We start from the raw sequence: 18,335 nt of genomic DNA on the forward strand, positions 1-18,335 counted from the left end.
TTGTTGCGGTTCAACACTTGTCACAGTAATTGTAAACTAGAGAAGGGAAAGGTCAGCTAAATTTTCTACACCTGTTGATCCCAGTGGAAAGTCAGTGTGGACAGAATTGAACTTGGTTGTGATGACTTCCATAGTCAAGCAGCCTACTACTCATGGCCCAGATTGACAGATGAATTGCAATATAACTGCAATATTAGAAAATACTTCATAGGCATGAAGGGGTGGCATGGCACAGTGACACAGTGGTAGCACTGCTGCCACACAGTGCTAGGGACCCGGGTTCAATTCCGGCCTCAGGTGACTGTCTGTGTGGGGTTTGTTCATTCTCCCATGTCTGGATGAGTTTCCTCCGGGTGCTCAAGTTTCCTCCCACACGCCAAAGATGTGCAGGTTAGGTTGATTGACCATGCTAAATCGCCCCTTAGTGACCCAATATGTGGGGTTATGGGGATAGGGCCTGGGTGGGATTGTGGTCGGTGCAGACTTGTTGGGCTGAATGGCCTCCTTCTGCCCTGTAGGGATTCTATGATTCTGTGAAGCAATAAACATCGTTGAGTTAAATCCCGGAATTTTACTGTCCCTCCTGCCACGGGAATCGGAGCGGGCAATGGATCTTTCCCACTGGCTGGGGAACCGGTGGGAAACTCACATCACTTCTCTCCAGGAGGCTTGATGCAGTTACCAGGCAGTCAGACACTTACCTGAACACAATCAGTCCTCCCATTTTCACAGTAAGATCAGCCATGATCTTATTGAATGGCGGAGCAGGCTCGAGGGGCCAGATGGCCTACTCCTGCTCCTAGTTCTTATGACTATGGAAAGGTCCGTTGACCTCGGGCGGGATTTTACGGTTTTGGGACAAGTGAGGCTGTAAAATCCCACAGAAAATTTCAGGATATAAAATATACACATAAAAATGAAATGATTATATGCATACTTTGTATCAAAACGTCCATCCCACTTCTCATTGTGATTTTGGTGCTTTTGGTGGCACCTCATAATCCTGCAAAATCCACCATTCATAAATACGAGGGCATCAGGTACATACAAACATCGTTGCCACTAAGATCATTTCCAAGTCGCGTACCATCTTGAATTGGAAATATATTGTTGTTCTTCATCGTCACTTGATCAAAATCCTACAACTCCATTTAGGGTGTACCCTTATCATACAGACTGCAGGAGCTCAAGAAGGTCCCACTACCTCTCTCAAGGGCAACTAGGGATGGGAAATAAATGCCTGCCTTGCCATTGACATTACCTTTTACCCGGGGTGGCATGGTGGCACAGTGGTTAGAACTGCTGCCTCAAAGCGCAAGGATCCAGGGTTCGATTCCTGGCTTGGGGCACTGTCTGAACGGGGAGAATCTGCACGTTCTCCCCGTGTCTGCGTGGGTTTCCTCTGGGTGCTCCGGTTTCCTCCCCACAGTCCGAAAGACGTGTTGGTTAGGTGCATTGGCCATGCTAAATTCTCTCCCAGTGTACCCGAAGAGGCACCAGAGTATGATGACATGGGGATTTTCACAGTAACTTCATTGCAGTGTTAATGTAAGCCTACTTCTGACACTAATAAATAAACTTTGAAGCTTTAGAAAGTAAGTACAAAAAGCGATGAAAATGTTATTGCTGGGAAATGGAATGCTTTACAACTCATTCACCCATTGTCAGATCAACAGATCCCTCGTCAAGGATAGTACATGCCTCCCAACTTCATAACAATGCCTTCAAATGTGGCAAAAGCAAAAAACTGCAGATGCTGAAAAACTGAAACGTTAAAAAAACGTGATGGAAATGCCCAGAAGGTCCAGCAGCATCTGTGGAGAGAGAGTGGGATTTAATGAGATCTTTCCCACTGGCTGGGGAACAGTTGGGAAACTCACATCACTTCTCTCCAGGAGGCTTGATGCAGTGACCAGGCAGTCAGACACTTACCTGGACAGAATCAGTCCTCCTATTTTCTTAAATAAAGGCAAAATATTGTGCAGATGCTGGAATCTGAAACAAAAGCAGAAAATGCTGGAAAAACTCAGCAGGTCTGGCAGCATCTGTGGAGAGAGGATAGAGCCAACCTTTCGAGTCAGGATCCTGCTGAGTTTTTCCAGCATTTTCTGGTTTTGCTCCTGTTCTCTTAACTCTGTTTCTTTCTCCACACATGCTGTGTTGTTTTCCCAGCATTTTGCTTTCACCCAATATAATCCACCTTTCCCATCTCAGGCCCACCTGCAACTCTTTGCTGAGCAAGTGGGCTCGATTCCTGGCTTGGGTCACTGTCTGTGTGGAGTTTGCACATTCTCCTCGTGTCTGCGTGGGTTTCCTCCGGGTGCTCCGGTTTCCTCCCACAGTCCAAAGATGTGCAGGTTAGGTTGATTGGCCATGCTAAAATTGCCGCTTAGTGTCCTGAGATGCGTAGGTTAGAGGGATTAGCGGGTAAATATGTAGGGATATGGGGGTAGGGCCTGGGTGGGATTGTGGTTGGTGCAGACTCGATGGGCCAAATGGCCTCTTTCTGCACTGTAGGGTTTCTAAGTGTGGTTCAGCACAGGGTGTGTTTTGATGTAGTTAGTGCATGACCATCAATACTTCGTTCACCCAATGCTAAGCATGGTAGTCCCCATTATATGGAGGCAGTTGTTGTGTGCCTGCATCTACTCATTGGTTTTCCTTGTCTTGACTCTCCAAGAGTGGGATTTTCTGGTCTGATTGAAGTTGACCCACCACAGGGTCCCCAGCAGTGGGATGGGCGAGCCATGCAAATTTCCATTGACTTTGGTGGGACAGCAAGATCCCACTGGCAAGATATTGGCAAGCCGCCTCTGCCACGGTTGCGGGGGCGGAGGGGAGGGGGGGGGGGTTGAAGAGGGTGAGGGGCTTTCTCCATGAGAGAGGCGTGAGCAAGGTGAGAGTCCAATATTTTACATTTCAGATGAGTGCAGTTTTGGACCGTGAACCGTGATTAAATCTACAACTGCGTTCAAGCAAGTAAACAAATTTGTGATAGAGAGGGTCGTGAACAACGGGAAGTTACTGGATATAATCATTCTGTGGAATGTAATTCTCTTTATGATGGTTAAGTACATACAGGCATTATTCATCTGGCCTATTCTTAAATATACTCGTGTAAAAATTATTTGGGTTAATTTTTTTTATACCGTGTAAAGTTACTCCCCATCCACCGAAATAACAAGATAGCCAGTACGTAACAAAAATAAATGTAGGCTTAAATAAAAGAAAAGAATGCTTACGTTGCTTCTATGACAACTGCTACTCCAGCCGGTTTCAGAGCCTCTGTAATTGCCACAGCAATTTGCTTGGTCAGTCGTTCTTGAACTACAGTGGGCAAACGAGAGAGAGGTTTTCAGTGTCCACCTCCAACAAATAGCTACAGCACTGATGAAAGATCATCAACCTGAAATGTTAACTGTGGGGGCGACTGTGTCAGAATTTGGCAATTCTGGAATTCTGCACCAGAATTCTGGGCCTCACTCCAGCTGTCCCTGTATCCCATGGGAGGACCACCAGGCCCATCGGGCACCTGAAGGGATGAGGATCATCTGTGCACTGCCCAGGGCCTTCCACCCAGGAGACCCTGGGGGTGTCCAGCCTATCTGAGTCCCCCCACCCTGTGAGCGACACACCTTCAGCCCCACACACCGATAAGGGCAGCACTGCATTACCCGTGCTGCCCGAAAGCAGGTCAGGGCCCTCAGGGTGCAGGCCCCCCCCAGGGAATGCCTATCAAAGTCATCTCAGGCAACAGAGCGTGGAAGTCAGCAGGCCTTCTCAACCTCAGCTGCAGATCCTGGGGAAGCACCGAGACGTAGTGGGAGGGTAAGGAAGGTGAAGAAGTGATAGGTATGGAGTTGGCATGGGTGAAAGTAGGCACATGTGTAGAGAGTTCACCACTGTATATACATAAGAATAATAAATCACTCAGTTCAGTCACAGAACCTCTACCCTGTTATTTCATGCCAGCCAGCCCGGTGGACCTATGCGTACACCCAGTGCTTCATTCCTGTGGGGTTTGAGAATGGCTGTGTCTCTCCCACACTGAGGACAGAGTAAATAAACCCTGCTGCAGGCATCCCCAAACCCCCTCCCAACCCCCGGGCACCTTTCTGAGATCTGGTTAATGGAGGGAGCAAACAACACCGGCTGCAAAGTGCCCGGGCACCATTTTGCAAGGGCGCACTGATCACACAGTGCAACGGAAGACCCTCTCCCTCTTGGCCATGGACATCGGGACAACCCCCCCCCATTGGCGGCATGTTTCCCTGTTAGCCCACCTCCTCCCTGACACAGGTAATGGGGCATCGGGACCCTCCTGATGGGGGACCCCCATCATGACCCCTGACATGCCTACCAATATAACCTCCCAACATGATGCACCCCTGCATGGCTCCCCCTTGCATAGCCCACACCATCATAGCCTCGATTCAGACCCCAGCCCTTGGCACACTGCTGGGGCGTCCAACTGGCACTTTGAAGGTGTCCGGTGGGCATTGCCAGGTGGACACTGCCTGATAGACACTGCCCAGCCATGCCCCTGACCACTCAGGGGCTTCAATGGCCTCCGAACCCTCCTGGCGTGACCATTGCGCCAGTCTCCCCTAGTGAAGACCAGTAGTGATTCTTGCCGTTATCGCGCCTTGCCTGAAGGCCGGTGAATTCCCTGCGCTGGGATTTTAATGTGCTATGCATATTTAAATGCTCCTTTAAATATGCTAATCGGCCTCGCACCCTTTCTGGGCACAATCCGGTTCACGCTATTGGAAAGGCCCCAGGAAAGTTGCAAACTGTTTGTCGCCAGGTGCGAAATGGATGTTTAGGCTCGCCGCTATTCTCCGGGATCGGTGCAATCTACACCAGGCATGGGCGAGGTCGGAAAATCATCCCCCAGGTGTGATACAACAGAGAGGATGAATGTAAAGAGGCATTCAGGTTAAATATAAAAGATAGCTCAGAGGGCTGAATTCTCCCATTTTCAAGCTAAGTGTCCACACCAGCGGGAAAACAGGAATCTTTCCTGCTGGTGCTGGCAGTGTCTGTCAGGGAGATTCACCCACCGGAAAGATACTAATGAGCTCATCCCGGGGAGTCTCCAACCAGACCTGGTGTTCAAAGTTCAGGATGCCCTTTTTAAAGGACATCTCGATCTCTGTAACCAAAAGAGAAAATGCTGGAAAATCTCAGCAGGTCTGACAGCATCTGTAAGGAGAGAAAACAGCTGACGTTTCGATTAAGATCTCGATCTCTGTGCTCGGAGACAGGCCCCCCCCTCCCCCCAAAAAATGAAAGGATGAGAGGCCCTGACATCTCAGTGGTGGGCAGGGAAATTAACTGTTTTCTGATTGGGGCGGCCTTTAAAAACCGTACCCTGATCTCAGTGGAGTCAGCCTTATTGGCTCTATGAGGTCCTACCTCATGGCCTAAACTGTGTCCAGACATTTGTTTTGATTAAGAGGCTCAAATTCTGGAGTGAAAACTGGTCAATGGAGCTGAAAAGCTTCACGCTGGCTTTCTGTCCGAGCCTGACATTAAAGAAATTTTGGTGAGATTCCTCCCCATAATGGGAGGTGACTCATGTTTCCGTGCTGCAGGTTTTACCTAATTCTATGTAAAATATAAATTCTCCTTGCGAATGAGGTGTGTAAGCATAATACTGTCAAACATTATTGAAGAGCTCTTTTTCAAAGAAGGTTTCAGAAAGAAGCAATGTTAACCTTTCAGTAGGTATGGAATTGGAGACGGCTTTTTATGAAAAGTTTGGGCATGAATTCACAAATATCCAATGTGTGGCTTTAGAGTTTACTGAACCTTGTGTTGAACAAGTGTGCAATGTCTTAAATGGTGCAATATGAATTTACAAAAATACATAATTAAGACCCATACTAGGATCAATGATTAACTATTCTTTAAAAAAATTCCTACTCTTCTGAAATTAAGATCTTCTAAGAAATGAACTATGAAGTTCTATATGATCCTATTTCTAAGGTAAGGTGGATAATTACCATTGCTTCCAAGTGGACAAGCACCTAGCTTAGTTTATGCCCATGTACATTTGTTCCAGGTACTTCAGAGCTAGTGGAACCTCAATAGAGAATGCTTCCATTTGCAAAACAAACTAAACATAAGCAACACTGGAATGTTCCCATTTCAGAAATTTTGCTGTCTTGACAATGGGGTTGCCAAACATGCAATCCTGCTATCCCATGCTACACAGACTCCTTTAAAGGAGATGTTTTCATTTGTTTTGAAAAAGGAGATGCAAGTTGAAGACTATCTTTAAAAAAGGGCTAAATAGCTTACAGGCAGAAAATAGAATAAATACATCTATGAAAGGATGTTGCAGCTGGTTGGTTTGACATTTTGTTTATTCATTCACAGGATGTGAGTGTCGCTGACAAGGCCAGTACTTATTGGCCTTCCCTAACTACCCTTCTAAAGGTGGTAGTGAACCGCCACTGTTCCTGAAATGCTATGGTCTGTGTGGGGTAAGCACATCCATAGCGTGGTTTGAGAGGGAGGTCCAGGATTTTTACTCAGCAACAGTAAAGGAACAGTATCATAATTCCAAGTTAACACGGTGTGTGACTTGGAGGGGGACTTGCACATAGTAGTACTTATGTGTCTGCTGGCCTTGTCCTTTTAGATGGTAGAGGTTACGTGTTGTTGAAAAAGCCTTGGTGAGTTGCTGCAGTGCATCTTGTTAATGATGCACACGCTTAGCATCTGGAGGGCTTTTGTTTAAATAATAGTGGGGAAGACATGTCCAGTGCTGCATAAGAAACAGGAGTAGGTGGGAATGCCTTTGGCTCAGTCAGAATGAAAACTTGATCTAATAAATCTCTGTCAAATGTGTGAGAATTAGCCACTGTTGAAATCCTATCAACTGCACAGACATGCCCAGGACATTGATGGTGATCTAATAAATTGACATTCTTGTTGAGCTGAAGCTATCATACTGCTTTAAGTAAGATAATATCAACTCCTGCTAACTACCCTGCCCTTAAGCTAAATCAAATGAGACTCTTCTGTTTGCCATCTCGTGTTGCAGAAACCAAGACAGCCACAAACTGTTATGAGGAGATGAACATTAGTATTGAAATTGCAAGAAGATGTTCTCAAGTAAGGACAAGATTCGATTATGAAATGCAGGACATATCTCTCCAATGTATGTAGGAGAGATGATCTGCAAAAATATACAGGAATTAAAATTCACCAGATGCAAAATGTTGGATTCTCCAACCTCGTCCGTGGCTGGGATTCTCCGATCCTGCTGCTGTGAATGGAGATTTGGCTCAGTGCCCAATTCTCATTGGCACCAGTAGCGGGGCTTGCGAAACTGGAGAATTCCAGTCGTAATATAGCAAACCTAAATTCAAATCTAAGCACAATGCATGCAATGATAGTGCTGGAATGTGCCTGTTTGGACCTCAGCTTTTAAACCTGTCAGGAAAGTATCATGAAAATATCAGTGAAATCCAAGAAATTGAAATATTTTTCTGTTGGTAATGTTCTAGATATGTATTTTAAGCTGTGGGAATATGTAAGATAAGGCAAGGGGCAAAGTGACTGAATATAACTAGTTTGATATATTGATGAGCTTAACTACACTGTAAACAGATGTTTACCTAAGGCAAGTTAGTGACAATGGGGAGGGTGGTCAGAACATAAATAGACTTGAGTAAGTTATTAAAGGTTCAAAAGAAGGTAAAGAAGGTGTGAAGGAGAGATGTCAAGGAAGTGTTCATAACACGCATTTACTTTGCTTTTAAACTCTAAAAGCTAAGATCAAGAGATGAAGGTAATTAAGTCTGGGAGAGTGCAATTCTCAAGAAGTTAGATTAGAGTAGAGAAAGAACAAAGGGAAGAAACATATTTAAGAAGATACTGAAATCTATGGAGGGAGCTGCTTTTAGATCTCAGTTTACAGCAAGAATAGCTATTTAACTCCCAAGCAAGCTGTGTCTGTGAAGAAAGCCTGTTTGGAAAAGCAAATTGCTAGTTTACCTCAGGAGCAAACCTCAGGAGATGTAACTGCATTGTGTGGTAACAGTTGCTGGATTTTAATTTGCCTAGTGTTGACAGGAACCCAAACTACTAAGGATGTCTCTGTACCTACCATTTCATCCAAGCTGTAAAGTCTAGTCGAGGTGGAGTGGCTGAGGGCAATGTTGGGCTAACTCCCCATTCCCCTTCACTCCACTCCCCCACCATAAGCCCCAGAATCAGAAACAGGATTATTGCTGCCTTGGGGACCACATGAAAAGTTTTTTTTTGAATAAATTATTTTATGGTTCTTCCAAGACAGATTAGTGTCTAGATCCCTGGATAGTTTTAACATACACTGTTTGGTCTGCCAGTATGCCTGGTCTTACCAGATGTACCCATGTGAACCATGACACAAATGGAATGGAAATTAAGTGAAACTAAGCACCCAATCTATAACCCGTATCCAAAGTGATCACATATCTGCTGCAAGGTTTGGATTAGACAAGCTTAAAGTTAGGTCAACACATTGATAAATTAGGTTATGAATTTGAGAAAAAAAGAATTAAAGGACAGTAATACGTAGAGGATAGCTAAATGAGGAAATAAAAATACAGATTATAGTTGAATTAGTCATACCTTGAAGTCTTCTACTGTAGATTTCAACAATCCTGTAGAAAAAATAACAAATTATGGTCACTTTTGTGTTACAGTCCTGCTCTAACTTTCAGGAATATATTCATAATTCCATAAAGAAAAAAGGAGAAATAACATCCCCCTTTTAGACCTATAAATAATTAATATGTACTTTAATAATAATTTCTTATCAATATTTTGTAAACTTAAAATGTTTGAATATTACAAGGCCCTCACATAGCATCAATACTTAAATGTACCTGTGCTCTCATAGGACGTTTTTAAAGAGTTCACTTGTAATCATTTTGTTAAATTCTCACCAAGAAGTTGAAAGATACACTGAAAAAATATTGATAAGAAATTATTATTAAAGTACATTAATTATTTATAGGTCTAAAAGGGGGATGTTATTTCTCATTTATCATTGCACCTCAATAGAAACAGCAGCTGTTAGTAAGTCAAGTCCAAAAAATGCTCAAAGGCAACGCAAATCCCAGCCCACTGCTGCTCTAGTTGCTCCTGGCAGGACCAGAAGATTCTGCCAATGGGAACAGCCGGAAAATTGCGGCTAAAATATTGGAAATGTTCAGTGAATCTGGCAGCAGCTATGGAGAGTGGGACAGAATCTTCCATTAGAAGTGGGACAAGTTGACGACATAGGTATTAAACAAGTCAAAGGGGGTGAGGGTGGAAAAAACAACAAAAGGAGAGGTCCGTGATAAGATAGAAGTAAAGAAAAATTAAATGATTCCGCAAGGTCAAAGGGACAAGAAACAAAAAGTGTCACTCGAGGAGTTATGAATGACAGATTCATGAACCGCTGTTCAAAAGCAAAAGAGAAAAAGCATGAGACAAAAATCCCAAACCAAAACCAGCAAAGTAAAAGGAAAGAAAATGGAGGCAGTGGTTATGATCTGAAGTTGGCTGGAAGGCTATAGAGTGACTAATTGACAGATGAGGTACTGTTCCCTGAGCTTACTTTCAACTGCAGGAGGCCAAAGGAAATTAGGTCAGAGTGGTAGCAAGGCAGAGAAATACACTGGAAGACTGGATCTTGAGCTCATGTTTGTGGACTGAATGGAAATGTTCTTCAAAGTGTTCACCCAATCCGCTATTGGCCTCCTGAATGTAGAGGAGACTGCAAAGGATGTAGATGGTTTTATTGTGATCGCAGACCTCTGTGCCCTTATAGAGGAGGCCTTAAGGTCGGAAGGATTGGGTGGACACCCACTGACCAATGCTCAATGTCACCGTGACCCTGAATTATTTTGCATACGGATTACTCCAGGGGTTGGCTGCCAACATTCGCAGCATCTTGCAATCTGCCTGCCCACAACCACACCACTCAGGTTTCAGATGTCCTGTACGTGAGGGTACCGGACTGTACTTGGTCCAAAATGGATACTGCCAGCAGAGCCAGAAGGCTGTCACGTTCACCACACAGGAATCACCCAAGTACAGTATGTGATAGACTGCATCCGTGTGACTATCAGGGCACCATCAGATCAGCCAGTTGTATTTGTAATTAGGAAGAATCACACTCTATGAACAGCCGGCATGTGACAACCGCAAAAGGATCCTGCAAGTGTTTGTAAGATTCTCGGTAGCTGCCATGATTCATTCGTACTGAGGGATCCTCAGGTGCCCCAACTCTTCAGCCCATCACGGTGTCTGTGGATGGCTCAGGAGTGACAAAGTGTACTATAGATCACAGTGTAGAAGTCAACCCGGTGTATAAGACAACCCTACTTCTTTGGTGCCAAAATGCATGTTTAGGCCTATACAAGTAACTTGATAATACCAGTTTTTAAAGTACTATTTTTAAGAACTGTCGAAATATAGTATAACTAGGAATTTCAATCATACCATGGGAGAATATCACTGAACTTTATTGTTTCATGAAAGAAAGATTATTTGTAACTTTAGCACTTTAGTGGTTAACACTTATCTCACAGCGCCAGGGACCCGGGTTCAACTTCAGGTGACTGTCAGTGTGGAGTTCATACATTCTCTCCTTGAATTTATTTCCTTTGCTGAGTGCAGTTAGACAGGCGCAAAATGATTTATTTTCTGACAACAAAATGTCTATTACGAGGCACCAGAATAGACTGGATTTATCAACTAAAATATTGAAAATATTCTCTTTCTCCCCAAAAGGATTAAAGTTTGGCTTTTTTTACCTTCCCAGTGTCTCCTAATGGAGTTGAGTCCAAGTATTTACATTCCTTTCTGTTGCTCGGTCTGGCACATTTTATATTCGATGTAGAAGTCAACCTCCATTTTTGGAATGTGTGTTCAAAGCTACACTAGCTGCTGAAGAATATAAGATTTAGGAGCAGAATTAGGCCATTCAGCCCATTGAATCTGCTTCACCATTTGATCATGGCTGATATGTTTCTCAACTCCATTCTCCTGCCTTTTCCCCGTAAACAATAAGACATTGCTAATGGCCCTGTGACAGAATCCACCACAGAGGCTCATGAGAGATGCAACTGTTACCATCTGACGATCAAGACAACCATTGACCCGGCCACTGCTTTGCGTAACATGCTGTTCTGGCACCTTGAACATTCTGGGCACATCTTCCCCTCAGGCCCTTTGAGAGAGTATCAGGCACAGTGGTGATATGTTGCACTCAGCACAACCTGGCGTTACGGAGGGGAAAGGAGCTGGTGCGAGACGATGGTGCTGACTGCTCATTATCCTCAGAGGAGCAGAAAGAGGAAGATAACGATCGGTGGGCAGAGAATGCCATCCAGGGGTCCCACCTGTTACCTGTGGCCCTTGACTTGCATGCCAGGGAAGCCTGCAAAGCTCTCGCCAGGCAAGATCTGACCCCTGGGGTAGCAGGTGCAGACTCAAGCAAAGTCCCTTCCCAACGTTCGGACCTCCTTGCCTCATGTAAACCCAAGTTCCTTCTCCCACTCTGACCTATCACATTCACTGACTATTGGGAGCTGTATGGATTTCAGCTCAATTTGCAATAGGGCATGAAGAACTATATGACACTTTGCAGATCTAATAACAGCTGTACAATGAAGTAGCAGTCATTCCTGCTGCAACGTGTACGTGGAGCATGGAAATATCTGTCAGTAAAAAACATACTGGCAGGCATCTTCACAATTGTCATGTCTTCCAATGTAATATTAATCCCCTTCATACACACACAATGCAGTGGCCCACGCACTTTAAGCAACATCAGCCTCTCTTCCTACACAATGCCAATTTCTTAATAATGTCAATCCTTTGTGATGCACCTTGATAAGAAAACTCTTTGGAAACAGTTAAAATATTGCCAAACTTAACTGCTTATAAATGATTAGAGCGTTTAGTTGGTATCTTTTAGCCAGTGTTTTCCACTTAGCGACAGGAAGGTGAAATTTAATGCAGGTATTGGGAGTCTCGACTACTGGTTGGAGAGCTGGAGAGAGCCCTGTGTCAACTCCATTGGGAAGGCCCACAGTAATAAGTAAGTGCCTATCAGGGACTTAAGTGGTCAACCATTGGGCCTTCCCTGGGATTAAGGACCCCAGGGATGGTAATCTCACCCACAAAGAGCTGACGACCAATCAGAGACTGGCAGCTCTCCATTGCAGGAAGTGCCACCAGAAGCGGCAATTGCTGCAGCCATTGTACCCATCTGAGGACCAGGATCGATGAGGGACCCGAGACCATGGGTGAGTGAAGGACGGGTGTCGTGGGGTGGGATCAAGGGAGGGTGGGAGATGGTGAGGTTGGAGGCAAGGGCAGGGAGCTGGCTCTCAGGATGAGATGCTGAAACTCTGAAGAGTACATCAGGAATGAAATCCAAGCATCTAGCAGCATGTTGGTTATGTGTGATGAATGAATAGTCCTTCAGGGAGGCTGCTTTGTGTGTTCATCATTCAAAATTGTAATGTGGCAATTCCAGCACTGGCAGCAACATGTGCCCTGCTAAAATCTGGGTGAAGGTGAGTGGCGCATGGGAAGAACTATATTGTGAATGCTCAGCAATGTTTAACAGGTTGAGAGCAAATTCTGTGCGACTTCATAAAGCGCTCACTGATTATTTATCCATGACAGATTTTATTCAGCTGTTAAACCTTTTTCCTCAAATGTTTTCCCATCCTTTGACTTTTGAACATAGCCTCTGTACCCACCACTTCATACCAGAGAGAGTAAGTGGAATTCCAAAGGAAAGGATGTCCCAACTCCCAGGAAGGCAACTCTTCCTTACTGCACCTCCTGTATTAGCAGCCCCAAAGCAACTTCCAAACAGGTGCTGCTCTGTATTCTTAAAGCAATCATCTCCAGATTGGTGTACAAGAAGTGAGGAATTCCTTCAGATGCAGCTTCAGCCTTCAAGATTTGTGGCCATTTGACATTTCCCACTTAGTGTTGACAATAAACTCTTACCTGCTGGCACAATCTGGACCAACCGGTCGATAGGCAAACTTCATAAAGCTGGCCTTCCAAAAGGTTGCCCTCAATGTCAGAACTTGGCTATAAGCTTTTTCGAGTTCACAATCAAAACTCTGATCTATATAAATTCCTGCACCAGTTGACCTTAATTATCTGCTTTTAGTTTCTGAAGTTTATTGACCCGAACAAAATTGTTCACTAGGCAAAAATATGTTTGGCTTGTGATTTGTGTTGCACTGGGTAACACGCACTGAGCTTACAGTGCAACAGTTCAGAAAATAGTCTGACAGTTAAATCTGACTTTGTTTTACGGCATGATGATGCAGTTTATTAGGAACTTCCTCCGCTCAGTTGGTGATCCCAGCTATTTCATTGTGGGCCGATAGGAAGCAAAAGGCAAATTCTCCCCATGGGGATAAAAGAGACATTAGAGAAATCATGAGTGTTTTCACATGCCTCCTAGAAATAGGAATGGCATCACTTCCCTACACGAAATTCCATTTGCCAGCTGTTTGCCCAGTCACCCAATCTATCTATATTCCATTGCAGAATCTCAATATCCTCCTCACACCCTGTCCTTCCACCTACCTTTGTATCATTGGCAAAATTGGAAACCTTACATTCTGTTCTTTCCTCCAGGTCATTAATGTAAATAGTGAACAATTTGGGCCAGGAACTAATCCCTGCGGCACTCCACTAGTTACATCTTTCCACTCTGAAAAGGACCCATTTATTCCAACTTCTGTTTTCTATGTGACAGCTAGTTTTCAATCCATGCTTCCTCCAATTCCATGGGCTTATAATTTATGCGGCACCTTGTGAAATGCTTTTTGGAAATCTAAAAACACAACATCTACAGATCTCCCTCTATCTATTCTCCCTATTACATCCTCAGAGAATTTGAGCTATGTGAACTACACAGGGGAATCCTAAAGTAGGAAAATACAACATGGAGCAGAAGCCAACCCTTGGTCCAGCTTAATGGGGCAAAGAAATGCAGGGATAATCCGAGCCAAGGAAAGCAATCCTGAACTGTCCAGCCCAGCCATCTTGCCAGCACTGTGGTCTGAAGCGCCCTCACGGGAGGTAACAGTGTCCTACAAGGACAGTCCAATGCTTTCACTGTGCTAGAAAGGGACACTTTGGTAAACTGTGCAAGCGCTGCAAGATAGCCCCAAGGTAATCCACGATGTCATGACCGAAAACCCAGAAGACACATAGACATGCTTCTTGGGTGAAATCCAAGACAGCAGATCTTCATGTTGGAATGCTGACAGCCTGGTAAATGGCAATTTAACAAATTTTAAATTAGATTCAACTGCCAGGGTTGCAGTCCTGTCAGATGAGGAATCATGGCGCAAATACCTCTGGCTTCCAACAATGAGTACTCCACTTTATGGAGCGGGGGAGCCTGGCTCCCAGGCATTGATTCTCAAACCACGGAGGTATGGCAGCAAACAGATCCTTGTGCTGATATACATCATCTGTAACCAGCCTTTCTCTCTCCTGAGCTGGGATGTCTGAGTAATACCGGATCTTGTCCAGACAGGGGAGGATGTAAAGACTACCACTGTCATTACCCAGCCATAACAGCATGGCCCTGAGTAATCAAAAACTAAAGAGTGTTGAGATCCGAATTTCATCTCCGATCTCAATTCTCACTTTTTGGAACACTTTGTCTATTATTATTCCAGGTCCAGGCATGTTCCCAATATTCCAATCAACCTACTGCCCAAAAGATTAACATTGCATCTCTGGTAGAAGTGGTACCAGAGATGGATCAGCACTCTGAGAAGACGCTACCTCGAACTACATCAATGGTACATCAACCACTATGCACACACTGCAATGTCCAGCCAGCATGCCATAACCACAAGGGACGCTGGGACTCGGTTACAGTCTGTCACCATCGACAACAAAACACAGAGGTCAGGATACCACTCAGCCTTCTCCTCACCCCAGGAATACTTTTCCTCTGACCCAGAGAGCTCCCAAATGGTCCACATGGAAAAGGAAAAGGAAAAAGCACTGTCAAGGAGAAGAATACCATCTTCGTCCACCCCGCAAAAAATGATCAAGTGGATCATAAAACATGCATCAACATAACAGCCAGACTGGTTCAACATAAAGCAATGGGAAGAAAAGAGTGAAAATGTACTCAAATACCAGCCCAACCTCCAAGCCAACCAACAGGGCCTCCCACTCTCCCGACTGAATGCCAAATGAGATGTGGAAGAGATTTTAGGCTTACAAGCCACGTGGATCTCTAACCTCAAGGACATGAAGTGGGGGGATGGGGTTAGGAGAATATTGTAATTCTCATACTGTCACAGTAATAATGTTGGAATAGTATGGTGGTTGTAAGAATAAGGTAACTGCATAAGACTTGTAACAATGTAAGACTTGAAGTAAACCAAACCCATGTGATAAAGACTTGGGAGAAGGGGGTGGTGTAGTAGAAGGGCCTTTCACATACAGGGTTAACATGGGACTGAGTACAGTACTGACTTCACAGTCACATGACCTAGACTTAAAGTCAGTCTGCTGTTGGCCAGAGACATGGTAAGACCTACTCTTCACTGTATAGTTGTTACATGTGGGGGGCACTGGAAATTCCTACCAAAAATCAATGGACGCTTTGTTGCGTCGCCAATTATTTTGTCCTGCCCCGCCCACAATGGGTCCGGTCAAAGGCTTGCTGCTGACATGCAGAAGAAACTTATAAAATTCTAACAGTGTTAGACAGGGTAGATTCAGAAAGAATGTTCCTGATGGTGGGGGAGTCCAGAACTAGGAATCATACCTTGATGATAAGGGGACATTTTAGGACTGAGGTGAGGAGAAATTTCTTCACCCAGAGAATTATGAATCTGTGGAATTGACTACCACAGAAAGTAGTTGAGGCCAAAACATTGTGTGATTTCAAGAAGAAATTAGATATAGCTCTTGGGGCTAAAGGGATCAAGGGATATGGGAGGAAGGGGGGGGATCAGGATATTGATTCTGATGATCAGTCATGATCAAAATGAATGGCGGAGCAGGCTCATAGGGTCGAATGGCCTACTGCTGCTTCAATTTTCTATGTTCATAAGACTCCAAAGCCATTAACAAGCATGTCCTGCAACCAACACCATCCCAACACATTTTATGTGCAATAGCACCCTTTGTAATATTAACGCTTCCGCACTGATGGCCATGACAAGCTCGTTAACTGAACTAACTTTATATCTTGTTACAAAATACCTCAACTTCTCAAATGTTAAAGAAAAATGTTTGACACTTTACCCACCTTGCTAGTTTGCTCAGTCCAATTACCTTTTTATTCGGTAGGTAACCTATGTGTACCTGCAAGTGAGAAACAAACACAGTAAGAATAAAAGTGACTTTATCCTCAGCTGACCTAAAATACATTGCTGATGCGGGATAGCATTCAGTCTGTAAAAGCTTTAATGTTGGATTTGTGGGAAGGATGGCAAAACATAACAATGCGAATAGTTGCTTTTGAATGGTCAAGCACTTGCAGTAAAGGTACTGGTGTCACTATAGCAACCAATGTGTGCTACAGGTCATGGATTATAATTTTAGTGGACTGATTGCCAGATCCTCCCAAAAATGTCAGCCATTTTATGATTATTTCTAGCCCTTCATATTTTTCCACCTCTGTGCCTATTGAGATCCATTTTTAAAAATTATATAATGACCTCAACGAGGGCCATGAGGCGGGCCTCTTGGAGTATGAGCTCCCTGACTGAGACAATGATTGCCTGCCCAATCAGGGAGTCTCATCGAGATATAAATATGCAAGTGCCAGGTCCACTCCAGATTCTGACTTTTTACCTGAAGCACTCTTAGGAATGGAATTGAGTTCATAAATAAAAGGAATCTGGTGAAGAGACACCGGCCTCTGAGTAGTTACTTCAACATATTTATTCTCTTTCCATGGGGTATGGGCATCGCTGGTCAGGCCCATCCCCAATCTCCCTTGAAATGAGTGGCTTGCTTGGCCATTTGGCAGTTGAGAGTCAACCACATTGCCGTGGGTGTGGATCACATGTAGGCTGGACCAGATAAGGATGGCAGATTTTCTTCCCAAAAGGGCATCAGTGAACCGGATGGGTTTTTACAACAATTGGTGATAGCTTCTAGATGACAAGCTTTCAGTTTCAGGTTTTTAGTAATTGAATTTAAATTCCAGCAGCTGCCATGGTAGGATTTAATCCCATATCCCCAGAGCATTAGCCTGGGCTTCTGCTTTAATAGTCCATTACACCACCAATTCCTCTCCCCAAGGTGTTCAAATATCCAATGATCCAGTCATAGTCAAACTGCCTGCTGTGGGGGGTAAGCAGAGTCTGGGAATGCATTGGCGATGGAGAGATGAGGGTCTCCTAGCTAGTTGGTGACAGAATTAGATTTCACGTGGCCAGATTGCACACAACACCCACTCATGTTGACCTGGATGTCAGCAGGCGATAATCAGTGAAGATCTGCATCTGTTATTTGTACTCCATAATTATGAACTCAATCAAAAAGTAAATCTGCAGATAAGGCTAGAAGTTACAAAAATAATCAATAAATCTCCACATGCACTAACACCAAGCTACCTGGCAGGTTAAAATTCCACCTGAGCTCATGCAATCAGTTATGCTTGTAGTGTTCATAGACGTTGTTCTGCGGCACCACACAATAGTTTCTAACTTCCCTTCTTTATCCACACAGCAGGCTGATATCAGAATACTGTTGCTAGTTTTGGTCACTCTACATTAAGCAGGAAGCAAACCCATGGAGGAGGTGCAATGGAGTGAGGATTCACTGAGATATATCAGTGACAGGGAGACTTGATTATCAGGGAACAATATTCATATTGGAACTCTTTTCATTCAAGCAGAAGGAGGGAGCTCTGGAGGAGTACAAAGAAAGTAGGAAAGAACTCAAACGGGGAATTGGAAGGGCAAAAAGGGGTCACAAAATGTCCTTGGCAGACAAGATTAAGGAGAATCCCAAGGCATTTTATTCATACGTTAGGAACAAAAGGGTTGTCAGGGAAAAAAATCGGACCTCTCAGGGACAAAAGTGGGGAATTATGCTTGGAGCCCAAAGAAGTAGGGGAGATCCTAAATGAATACTTTGCGTCGGTATTCACAAAGGAGAGGGATGTGTTGACTGGGAGTGTCTCGGAAGGGAGTGTTGAACCGTTGGAGAAAATCTCCATTACAAGGGAGGAAGTGTTAGGTTTGTTAGAGAATATAAAGACTGACAAATCCCCAGGGCCTGATGGAATCTATCCAAGGCTGCTCAGGGAGACGAGA

General features: G+C 44.3%; 1 protein-coding gene across 1 annotated transcript in view; it reads right to left on the bottom strand.

Moving 5' to 3' along the window:
* The window catches only part of gch2 (GTP cyclohydrolase 2), a 36,143-nt gene that overhangs the window by 719 nt on the left and 17,089 nt on the right, over window positions 1-18,335 (bottom strand). Inside the window, exons 3-5 of the mRNA XM_078230539.1 lie at window positions 16,316-16,371; window positions 8,629-8,660; window positions 3,243-3,327 (exon numbers count right to left, since the gene is read on the bottom strand). Of these exons, the coding sequence (XP_078086665.1) occupies window positions 3,243-3,327; window positions 8,629-8,660; window positions 16,316-16,371 (173 nt within the window). The remainder of the gene's footprint in view (window positions 1-3,242; window positions 3,328-8,628; window positions 8,661-16,315; window positions 16,372-18,335) is intronic.

This window comes from Mustelus asterias, chromosome 15 (genome assembly GCF_964213995.1).
Source record: "Mustelus asterias chromosome 15, sMusAst1.hap1.1, whole genome shotgun sequence".
NCBI classification, from domain to species: domain Eukaryota; kingdom Metazoa; phylum Chordata; class Chondrichthyes; order Carcharhiniformes; family Triakidae; genus Mustelus; species Mustelus asterias.